The sequence below is a fragment of the Acomys russatus genome, chromosome 10, assembly GCF_903995435.1.
Source record: "Acomys russatus chromosome 10, mAcoRus1.1, whole genome shotgun sequence".
Lineage (NCBI taxonomy): Eukaryota > Metazoa > Chordata > Mammalia > Rodentia > Muridae > Acomys > Acomys russatus.
In genome coordinates this window covers 66,286,217-66,298,475 of record NC_067146.1, presented here as the reverse complement: position 1 = coordinate 66,298,475, position 12,259 = coordinate 66,286,217, and the positions used below count along the sequence as shown (strand labels likewise).

Here is a 12,259-nt window from a genome sequence, read left to right as displayed (position 1 = left end):
TTGACAAGTCATGCTGTGTTGTCACTCCTTCCCGTGTTTAGAAATAATCTTGTCCCCATGCATTTGTGCCACCAGCAGCTCAAACTCTCGTCACATATTATAAGTAGATACAAGTAAGAAACTTTACTATCACTATGTGGCTGGAACAAGTATAACATCCAGCCAGAGCATGCTGAAACCTGCTTTATAGGCAGACCTCAATTACCTGCACCAGTGGCAAAAATGACTTTTAAAAATGTCAGTGTGTTAAGCTTCCTTAGAATTTCTAGAATAGCCTTAATTTAAAAGTTTTTATTTAATTCAATGAATACCCTGGTCATTATTTTAGCTGTAATTCTCTAAGTACACGTCACCTGGTGGCTACTATCTGCAAGCTGCCTGTGCACCTTGATCCGAAATAGCATTTCCATAGACATGTCACATATGGATAGCTGAAACCAAAAAGCGTAAGTTTTATATATCCTCAAAGACTACTCTGTAGTTGAGTGCTACTAATCCAGGATTGGACATCATTTTAATATCTCCAGTTTAATGAAAGCTTGGATTAGCAGAGCTCATTTGTTTCTCAGCTATGGTACCATACTTATAGACAGGAAGTATCTTCTTAGAGTCCCAGAACAACCAAGTGACAGGTCTTTAACGGAAGAGATAGTCCTGACAGTGGGACTGAGATTCCTGAATATAACTACCTACTGTTGATCCACCTGTGGGATGAGTCTAATATACCTTAAAAGTCCTAGGCTTAACATTTTGTCTATCAAGGAACAAAGGCATCTGGCCACACAGTTTTCTAAACTGTGGTCATGTGCTCAGGTAAACTGGGCAAAGCTTTGCTGAGGGCCAATGTGTCAATGTTTGAATTTCATTCCAAAGTTAGATTTTGATAGATGTGTATTATGGCACTAAGCTTCTGTTTTCCTCCTATGATTTGTAGGCTTTCCAGTAGGTTGACTGGATTTGTTCTTGGTCTCCAAGCAAGCTGCAGACAGTTACCCTGCCCAGCCCTCTTCCTTAGGAAGGTGTGAGTCATTGCAATCTCTGCCCTCCAAGCAAAGCTTTTACCCAGTCTTCTGGTGATCTGCCTATATTTAAAGACCTTGAAACAGATGGCAAAAATATGTTTCCAGCAGCCCAGAGCACTCTACCTGGGGAGAAGGAGTGAGGATTAAAGAGGATAGCTTAAGTTCTTTGCTTTTACTCCTCTTCTGAACATAGCACAGAAAAGACTTTGCTTCTGCTTGCCATGGTGAAGGAAAGAAATGAGAGCATAGAAAAGAGTATCTCACCAGGAGCTGAGACTAGAGGAGCAGAAAGCACCAATATTGTTAGCATAACAGCAGCCCTCCAAAGATTATCTGTACTTAATGGTAGTGATGTCAGTTACATGACATCTGGGGCTCTATGCAGCCTGTACCACACCCATTAGAATGAGGTAGACTAAGCATAGAACATACATAAATAATGACTAAACATTACAATAGTTAAGAAAGGAGGATCCACTTTATCTGAATAAAATATGAGAAATAGCAGCAGGTGCCCATTAAAGGGTTGTGTGTTCAATGAAGACGCCCAGGCTTGCATCTTGCTTGTATATTAATCTTTTCAAAATTTAAAATAGAGCAACCGTATAAAAGGAAAATGACAAGTACATACCTCACTGACATCTAAAATTATATCCCTGCCCCCTACAGCATGTTCTACAAACATTCTAGCCCCCTCACCGAGTCTGAATGTGGAAATTGTTGGTAGTTCCAGTATGTTCATAGTCGTGGATGGCAGCCGAGAAGATTATTGCAAAGATCTCCAGCTCTGTCAGCCAGTTCTGAAAGGGAGATTCACACAAATCAGCTCATCTGTCTTCATCAGCCAGTTTTAGCACGCTGACAACACACCCACACTGCTGCCTTCTACCCTGCAGCTGTTTGCTAACAAGTTTTGTAACATGTAGAAGTTGTGGGGGCTTTTCCTCATTGAGGAGACTGTGATCCTGTGATTTGAATGTAACATATGAGGTTGACAGAACTATTTCTTGGATCTGAGTTTCCAGAAAGGCAGTGACAGTCGACATGTGGAACTTTTAAAGCCCTCACCAAATATCCCTCCAACGCTAAAATAAAATTCTTATTTCTCTTTCCTTTCCTCTTCCTACGCCACCATCCACTGAGAAAAAGTCAACACAATATCCTCTGCATACAGACACCATTGATATTTTAACATAATAGCAACTAAGGTCTGCCTATAAGAGGAATGTCTACTACCAGGTGCGGAGACACATGTACAGGAAGAAGATGGTTTCTTCCTTATGTAAACCAATGTTTGGAGGGTGTGGTTGTATTCATACCCCTGGTTCAATAGTTTGTATAGTTCACCCAAAGGCAGCAGAGTCAGCAACACCGAGAAGCTTCTACAAATGTAAACAAATTGTCTGGTCCTACTCAATCCCCGTGCATCAGAATCTATAGGTTATGGCCTATCAGTTTATATGCTATCACATCTTCTAGGTAATGCTGATGCACACAGGGGATTCAGGACCCTCTGTCATAGGAAGTTTCCTTAACTGGATCCCACTGAGTGGATTTCACGGCTTGTAGATGCTTCCCACCTCTGTGTGCCCCTTGCTTGCATCCCAGCACTCACTGAATAACCTCAGGTCTCATAGGACACCCACTTGCACTCTCTGCTCAGTTTTGTCACTGGTTACCAAACTCAGCATGATTACTCAAGCCATCTTTAGATTCGTTTCAGTGATTGTAACTTCTTATTCAGGCATGACATAAACCAATTAATTATGAACAATGACATAAGAAGTTGGTGTTTCTGTAGAACTAAGTTGAATGTATTGTACAGTCACTGACACCATGGCTGTCAAAACACCTCTGACAACTGTGAATCCGCAGGGAGCTGTAGAAGTTTATAGTTTCTATTCAGTTTGTTTCCTGTGGTGGTTTGATTTTTACTCTTGTCTCCAGTTGGTGGCACTGTAGGGGAGATTTGGGAGGAGAGGCCTTGTTAGAGGAAACATGTCCCTGAAAATGACAAACTAAACTTCAAGGAATCGAAAGGAAAAAAAAAAAAAAAAAAAAAGAACATAAAAAGACTAAGAGAAAAATTGTTGAAATCAGACATCCCTCCACCGATACCACCCGGTGGGCTGGGGAGTGGCCCATTGGGTGAAAGCGGCCACAGCCAAGCCTGAGGACCAGATATCAATATCTGAGACCCACAAAAGAGAGTTATCCTCTGACTTTCACATGTGCACACACATTGGCAAATGCCCTGCCCATATAAATAAGTAAGTAAATGCAATAAAAAAAGTTATAGATGAGAAAAGTTTGCAGGAAATCTGAAGCTGCCTTTGTCACCTCCTCACTGTAGGAAATATCCAGGTGCAGCAGGACTTATCCTTGGTGATTTAAATACTATGTTTATTCTTTGAGAATTTCACACATGTATACAACATATTTTGATTACATGAATCTACCACTACTTTCCTGCAATCCCCCTAACTCTTTCTACCTTGTCTCTATCGTGCTTTTATATCCTTATCTTTAAAAAAATTATTTGCTATATGTACACAGGTGTTCTGCCTGCATGAATGTCTTGCACTGCACGTACATACTGTCCATAGAAGTCGGAAGAGGCCATCAGAACTGCTGAAACTGGTTTCTGAGATTACAAGCCATCATACAGGTGCTGGAAATCCATCCTGGGTCCTCTGGACGAGCAGCCCATGCTCTTAGCCACTCAGTCATCTTTCAGGCCTCATGCCCTCTTTTTAAATGTAGAAACTCGTGTATCTTTCCCATCTCCATGAAGGAACTAGCTGTGCAGTTGATGTCTGCTCTTTACATACTGACAAAATGAGGAGAGTGGAAACTCAAGATCTACCCAAAGTCCTACAGTTGGTCATGTCACAAGCCATACAATATGCCTTCAGATTATCACTTATAATCTTTAGGTTAAATTTCCTTCACTCATATTTTGTATTCATTTATTTTTATACTAACTTATCTATTTATGTGTATAACATTATACCACATCTCTTCTTGATTTAATTTTCCTTTCTTTTTTCTTAATAAAGAGTCTCACACCATAGGCCAGGCTAGCTTAAAATCACTATGTGGTCCAGTCTGGCACTGAACTCACAGAACGCACAGAACCCTTAGCTTCCTGAGTGCTAGAGTTACAGGATTGCCCCTGTATAGCTTACTATATTGAGACCGTTTCTCCCCTAACACTCTATTGTCATTTATCTGCTTTTGAGACATTCCCTGCATACAACTCTTTTTCTAGTCTCATACAAAGTCAATGGCATGTTTAAAGATAAGACGGGGCATGGAAATTAGCATGGCGTCTAAACAAACCCAAGTCACAGAACATCAGTACTCCAGGCAGCAGAAAGCCTGAAAAGAAATAGTTACCACATTACAAATATCAGATGCACTTCCTTCCCACCCAGACATACTAACAGCTACTCTTAATTATCACTTATCTTTTAATAAATCCAAACAGCAAGGCATCAAACAGGCACACAGCAAAATACAAACTATGCTTTGAAACTCATTTTAAAAATCAATGATCAGCATGCATATTGGCTTGGGGATAAGAAGAAAAAAATGATATCCAAGGAGGGAAAGAAAAAGGATATAAGACAATTTCAGAGAATAGAGGTAACAAAAAAGAGCCTTGGTGATGGGAAGAGCATGAAGTGGAGGAGGGCATTTTCAGAAGTTCCTGTTAATCTTGAGCAATGAAGTGAGTCCCCGAACTGAGTGGAATCAGGGCAGACTGGGTCCTCAGAAACATCAGGTATCAAAAGCCAGAATGAGTTCAAAGCTCTTCTCCACTTTTTCTTTTAACAGATTCGTGCCTCTGGTTTTAGGTTGAGGTCTTTAACCCACTTGGACTTGAGTTTTGCTCATGGTGATAAATATGGACCTTCTTGCATTTTTCTACATGTAGATATCCAGTTAAACCAGCACCATTTGTTGAAGATGCGATCCTTTTTCCATTGTATAGATTTGGCTTATGTGTCAAAAATCAAGTATACATATGGGTGTGGATTTATTTCTGGATCTTCCATTTGATTCATTGATCAACCCACCTATTGCTGTGCCAGTACCACGCTCTTTTAATTACTGTTGATCTATAGTACAGCTTTAGATCCAGGATGGAAATTCATGCAGAGGATTGTTTTAGCTATTCTGGTTTTTTGGGTTTTCCATATGAAGTTGTGAATTGACCTTTCAAGATCTTTAAAAAATTATGTAGGTATTTTGATAAGGATTGCATTGAATCTATAAATCGCTTTTGGTAAGATGGTTATTTTAACTATGTAATTCTCCCAACCCACAAACATGGGAGATATTTCCCGCTAAATCTGTTAGGAGAAAAAGTGGGGAAGAACCTTGAACTCATTGGCATAGGAGACAACTTCCTAAACAGAACACCAATGGCCCAGGCTCTAAGGTCAACAATTAAGAAATGGGACCTCATGAGGGTGTGAAGCTTCTATAAGGCAGGAGACATTGTTAACAGAGCAAAGTGACAGCCTGCAGACTGGGAAAAGATAGTCACCAACCCTATAACTGAAAAGGGGCTAATATCCAACATATATAAAAAACTCAAGAAATTAAACACCATCAAACCAAATAACCCAATTAAGAAATGGAGTTCACGTTCTCTAAAATTGATCACATAGTTGGTGATGAAGCAAACCTCAACAGATACAAGAAGATTGAAATTCAATGAAAACGATGGAACAACATACCCAAATTTGTGGGACACATTGAAAGCAGTGCTAAGAGGAAAATTCATAGCACTAAGTGCCTTTAAAAAGAAAATGGAAACATCCCACATAAACAACAACACATCTGGAAGCTTTAGAAAAAAAAGAAGCAGAAACACCAAGAGGAGTAGACGCCTAGAAATAATCAAACTCAGGGTTGAAATCAATAAATTAGAAACAAAGAGAACAATCCAAAGAATCAACAAAATCAAGAGCTGGTTCTTTGAGAAAATTAACAAGATAGACAAACCGTTAGCCAATCTAACTAAAAGACAGAGAAACATTATCCAATTAAACAAAATCAGAAATGAAAAGGGAGACATAACGACAGACACCGAAGAAATACAAAGAATCATAAGAACCTACTTTAAAGGCATTTATGCCACAAAATTTGAAAATCTAAGTGAAATGGACAATTTCCTCAACTGATTCCAATTGCCGAAATCGAATCAAGACCAGATAAACAAATTAAATAGCCCTATTTCGCCTATAGAAATAGAAATAACCATTGATAGTCTCCCAACCAAGAAAAGCCCAGGGCCAGATGGTTTCAGGGCAGAATTCTACCAGTCCTTCAACGTGCAGCTAATACTGATACTATTCAAGCTATCCCAAAAGATAGAAATGGATGGAATATTACCAAAATCATTCTATGAGGCCACAGTCACATTGATACCTAAACCCCACAAAGACTCAACAAAAAAAGAGAATTTCAGACCAATTTCTCTTATGAACATTGATGCAAAAATACTCAACAAAATACTTGCAAAGCGAATACAACAACATATCAAAGACATCATTCACCATGACCAGGTAGGCTTCATTCCAGGCATGCAGGGATGGTTTAACATATGGAAACCCATCTATATAATCCACCATATAAACAAATTGAAAGAGAAAAACCACATGATCATCTCTTTAGATGCATAAAAAGCATTTGACAAAATCCAACACACATTTATGTTTAAAATTCTGGAGAGATTGGGAATACAAGACACTTATCTAAACATAATAAAGGCTATATACAGCAAACCAATAGCCAACATTAAATTAAATGGACAGATACTCAAGGAAATCCCTCTAAAATCGGGGACCAGACAAGGCTGCCCTCTGTCCCCATATCTCTTCAATATAGTTCTTGAAGTTCTAGCCAGAGCAATAAGACAGCAAAAGGAGATCAAGGGGATCCAAATGAGAAAGGAAGAAGTCAAATTATCCCTATTTGCAGATGATATGATAGTGTATATAAGTGATCCCCAAAATTCCACCAGAGAACTCCTACAGTTGATAAACACCTTCAGCAAATTGGCTGGATACAAAATTAACTCAAAAAAGTCAGTAGCTTTCCTATATACAAATGACAAACATACAGAGGAAGAAATTAGGAAAATTACTCCCTTCACGATAGCCACAAGCAATATAAAATATCTAGGAATAACCCTAACCAAGCAAGTGAAAGACTGATTTGAAAAAAAACTTTAAATCTCTGAAGAAAGAGTTTGAAAATGACATCAGAAGATGGTGGGATCTACCTTGTTCGTGGATCGGGAGAATTAACATAGTAAAAATGGCCATCTTACCAAAAGCAATTTACAGATTCAATGCAATCCCTATCAGAATCCCTACAAAATATTTTGAAGATATTGAAAGAACAATTCTCAACTTCATATGGAGAAACAAAAAGCCCAGAATAGCAAAAACGATCCTATACAATAAAAGATCCTCGGGAGGAATCTCCATACCTGATCTCAAGCTGTACTATAGAGCAACAGTAATTAAAACAGCATGGTACTGGCACAGCAATAGGCTAGTGGATCAATGGAATCGAACTGAAGACCCAGAGATGAATCCACACACATTTGGTCACTTGATTTTTGACAAAGAAGCCAAATCCATTGAATAGAAACACGACAGCATCTTCAACAAATGGTGCTGGTCTAACTAGATGTCTACATGTAGAAAAATGCAATTAGACCCCTATTTGTCACCATGCACAAAACACAAGTCCAAGTGGATTAAAGACCTCAACCTAAAAACAGAGACATTAATCCAGTTAGAGGAAAAAGTGGGGAAGACTCTGGAACACATAGGTACAGGAGACAACTTCCTGAACAGAAAACCAACAGCCCAGGCCTTAACGTCAACAATTAATAAATGGGACCTCATGAGGCTGAGAAGCTTCTGTAAGGCAGGTGACCCTGTCAAGAGAACAAAGTGACAGCCTACAGACTGGGAAATGATCTTCACCAACCCTTCATCTGACAAAGGTCTAATATCCAAAAGAACTCAAGAAATTAAGCACCACCAAACCAAATAACCCAATTGAGAAATGGGGCTCAGAACTAAACAGAGAATTCTCATCAGAGGAATATCAAATGGCTGAGAAACACTTAAAGAAATGCTTGACCTCATTAGTCATCAGAGAAATGCAAATCAAAACAACACTGGGATTCCTTCTTACACCCATCAAAATGGCTAAGATCAAAAATTCAAGTGACACCACATGCTGGCGAGGATGTGGGGAGAGAGGAACACTCCTTCATTGCTGGTGGGAATGCAAACTAGTACAACCACTTTGGAAATCTATCTGGCACTTTCTCAGAAAACTGGGAATAGGGCTTCCTCAAGACCCAGCTATTCCACTCCTTGGAATATACCCAGAAGATGCACTAACACACAACAGGGACATAGCTGCCTTATTCATAATAGCCAGAACATGGAAACAGCCTAAGTGTCCCTCAGTAGATGAATGGATAAAGAAACTGTGGTACATTTACACTATGGAATACTACTCAGCTATTAAAAACAAGGAATTTCCGAAATTTGTGGACAAATGGATTGAACTAGAAATTATCATAATGAGTGAGTTCACCCAGAAGCAAAAAGAGTTAAATGGTATATACTCACTTACATCGAGACACTAGTCCAAGGGGTACATTCCCATGGAAAACTTTACTCACCAGGAAAGTGGGTCAGAGAGGAGGACATCCTATTGAGACTTTAGGTGTGAGAAGCCTGGGAGAATAAGGAAATAGAAGGATCCAGAAGGTCCTGGAAAACTACAGGCGGGTCTGAGCCCTGGGGTCCTCCTCAAACTATGACACCAGTCAAGGAAAATATAGGCAGTAAACTTCGATCCCCTACCCAGACTAGCCGATGGACAGGACATTCTCCACCATTAAGTGGAGAAGGAGATCTGACTTTCACACAAACTCTGGTGCCCCATATTTGACCATGTCCCTTGGATGGAGATGTGTGGTGGCACTCAGAGAAAGGATAATAGGTCATCAAGAAGAGACTCGATACCCTATGAGCATATACAGGGGGAGGAGGTCTCCCTCAGTCACAGACATAGGGGAGAGGAATGGGGTCAGAAGCAGGAGGGAGGGAGGAATGGGAGAATACAAGGGATGGGCTAACAACTGAGATGTAATTTGAATAAATTAATAATAAAAAAAGGAAAAAAAAAAAGAAATGGAGTTCACCTTGTAAGGACTCTAGATGAGAGAAGCATGAGAGAATAGCAAAGTAGAAGGATCCAGAGGGTCCTAGAAACCTACAAGTAGAACATTATGATAGGCAGATTTGGGCCCAGGGGTCCCGCTCAAACTAAGGCACCAGCCAAGGACAATACAGGAGGTAAACTTTAAACCCCTTCCCAAATCTAGCCAATGGTCAGAACATTCTCCACAGTTGAGTGGAGAGTGGGATATGATTTTCTCACGTACTCTGGTGCCTCACATTTGACCATGTCCCCTGGAGGGGGAGACCTGGTGGCACTCAGAGGAAGGACAGCAGGTTACCAAGAAGAGACTTGATACCCTATGAGTATATACAGGAGGAGGTAATCCCCCTCAGGAACAGTCATAGGGGAGGGGAATAAGGGGAAAAGGGGACGGAGGGAAGAATGGGACACAAGGGATGGGATAACCATTGAGATGTAACAAGAATAAATTAATAAAAAAATATATATATATATTTTTTTAAAAAAGAAATGGAGTTCAGAGCTAAACAGAGAATTCTCTACAGAAGAATATCAAATAGCTGAGAAATGCTTGAAGAAATGCTTAGCATCCTTAGTCATCAAAGAAATGCAATTCAAAACGACTCTGAGATTCCATCTTACACCCATCAGAACGGCTAAGATCAAAAATTCAAGTGTCCGCACACGCTGGCGAGGATGTGGAGAGAGAGGAACACTCCTTCATTGTTGGTGGGAGTGCAAACTTGTCAACCACAACCACTTTGGAAATCAATCTGGTGCTTTCTTAGAAAATTGGGAATAGGGATAACTCAAGATCCAGCTATTCCACTCCTAGGAATATACCCAGAAGATGCTCCATCACACAGCAAGGACATTTCCTCAACCATGTTCATAGCAGCCTTATTCATAATAGCCAGAATCTGGAAACAACCTAGATGTCCCTCAGTCGAAGAATGGATAAAGAAGCTGTGGTACATTTGTACTCAGCTACTAAAAACAAGAATATCTTGAAATTTGAAGGCATGTGGATAGAACTAGAAATGATCATCCTGAGTGAGTTACCCCAGACCCACAAAAATACACATGGTATATACTCATAATTGGGCACTAGCCCAACATGGATGTCCTCTGAGAGTCTTCACTTAGCAGGGGATTGGGACAGATGCTGGGGCTTCCTACTGGGACTCCAAGTGAGGGAAGTATGGGAATATGGGTCCTGGAACCCTACAAGAAGACCATCAATGCTGGTGGATCTGGACCCAGGGGGACCTGCACAAACTTGTTGTACTAACCAAGGACAACACATTCAGTAAACCTAGAGTCCCTATTCAGATCTAACCAATGGACAGTGCATTCTTCAAAGCTGTGTGGAAAGCAGGGACTGATTCTGACATGAATTCTGGTGCCCCCTATTTGACCACTTTCTCTTGGTGGAGAGGCCTGGTGGTACTCAGAGGAAGGGGAAGCAGGCTATCTGGATGAGACCTGATAGACTGTGATCATATGGTAGGAGAGGAGGTCCCCTTCTGTCACAGGCCTTGGGAAGGGGAATAGGGTGAAAGAGGGAGGGCGGGGGGAATGGGAAGATACAAGTGAGGGGATAACCATTGGGATGTAATCTGAATAAATTATCTAAAGTAAAAAGAAAAAAGAAAATAAATGAAAGCTGGAATTAGTGAGGAATGTAAACCAACTCATCAGGCAGTGGTGTTTACATCCCAGAGACTAGCACAGCCATCCCAGCACTCTAGGAAGACTATTTTTCTCAATAGAGCGGGGGATGAAAAGTTCTTACAGCATGCATAAATGACATAGAGGTAAAGCCATAGGACTTAGCACTGACGGTATGGTAGGTATGGATAAAAAGATGCTAGAGAAAAATATATTCACAACATAAAAACAAAAAGAAGCTAGAGTCAGGAAAATAACAGATTATTCATGGGCTCCAAAAACTGAGCCAGTAGCTAAATGCTCCCTGGGTGGTGTCAGATGGCATCTTTGGTAAAAGTAAAGATATAGAAGGTAGAATAAGCCACTTTGAGGAATATTGGGTTTGGGATTCATGTTTTAATATGGCTCAGATTTCCACCTCTTTGCAACTTAATTACTGTGAATGCAGAGGTTTTATGTCAAAATATAAGCAACCAAAAATCTACTTCCATGGGCATTTTGTTCCAGGGTTATCTGAATGTGATGTTTTCATGTCTTCCAAATTGGTGTGTCACAGCCAATTCACTGAGAGAGCTGCCTTGACACCTGGAAATGGCATATTTGGACTGTGGCATGTGTGGCTCAGAAAAGCAAGCTGTGTGCTTAGGTGTATGAGTGGGTGAGGGGAATTGTATACAACAGAGGGAATCTGAAGGAAACGGTCATGGGTCAATTTCCACTCCTGCAGTGTAATTACTCTTAAGTAAGTTGTTTTGCTGTGTGAATGGCAGTTTCTACTGCTACATTTTGATTCACAAATCACCACAAAAGGTAGTTGAAAAACATGTCATGTACACACACAGACATACATAGACACACACACACAGAGACATATCACACAGACATACACATATACATACAGACACATACAGACACACACACATATACACACTTATACATACAGAACACACATACACACACACACACACACACACAGTAAGAGATTCATTCTATCTCATAGACAAGGTAGATGGGACCTAATGAAGCGCACCTGAGGTTGTCTTCTGTCTTCCAACTGTTTATACACCTACATGTACCTGAGCACACACACTTGTGCATACATGCATACACTGCAAATAAATGAGCACATTATATCATTTGTTTCTTATACCATTGACATTAGCATTAACTTGCATTAGCATAAATGCTTCAGAGTCTTCCTTTAGAGCTGATAGAGCTGTTCAGTTCATGTTCATATCCCACAGGATACTGTGCACAATAGGTACTAAAGATATGCTGAATAGATGAGCTCAGAGCACTGCTCTACCTCTGCTTCG

General features: G+C 40.2%; 1 protein-coding gene across 3 annotated transcripts in view; it reads right to left on the bottom strand.

The window, feature by feature from the left end:
- Positions 1-12,259, bottom strand: part of Pde1c (phosphodiesterase 1C) — a 475,928-nt gene that overhangs the window by 91,593 nt on the left and 372,076 nt on the right. For all 3 annotated transcript variants that reach the window (XM_051152305.1, XM_051152303.1, XM_051152304.1), the window contains exon 9: positions 1,722-1,822. In XM_051152305.1, the coding sequence (XP_051008262.1) occupies positions 1,722-1,822 (101 nt within the window). The remainder of the gene's footprint in view (positions 1-1,721; positions 1,823-12,259) is intronic.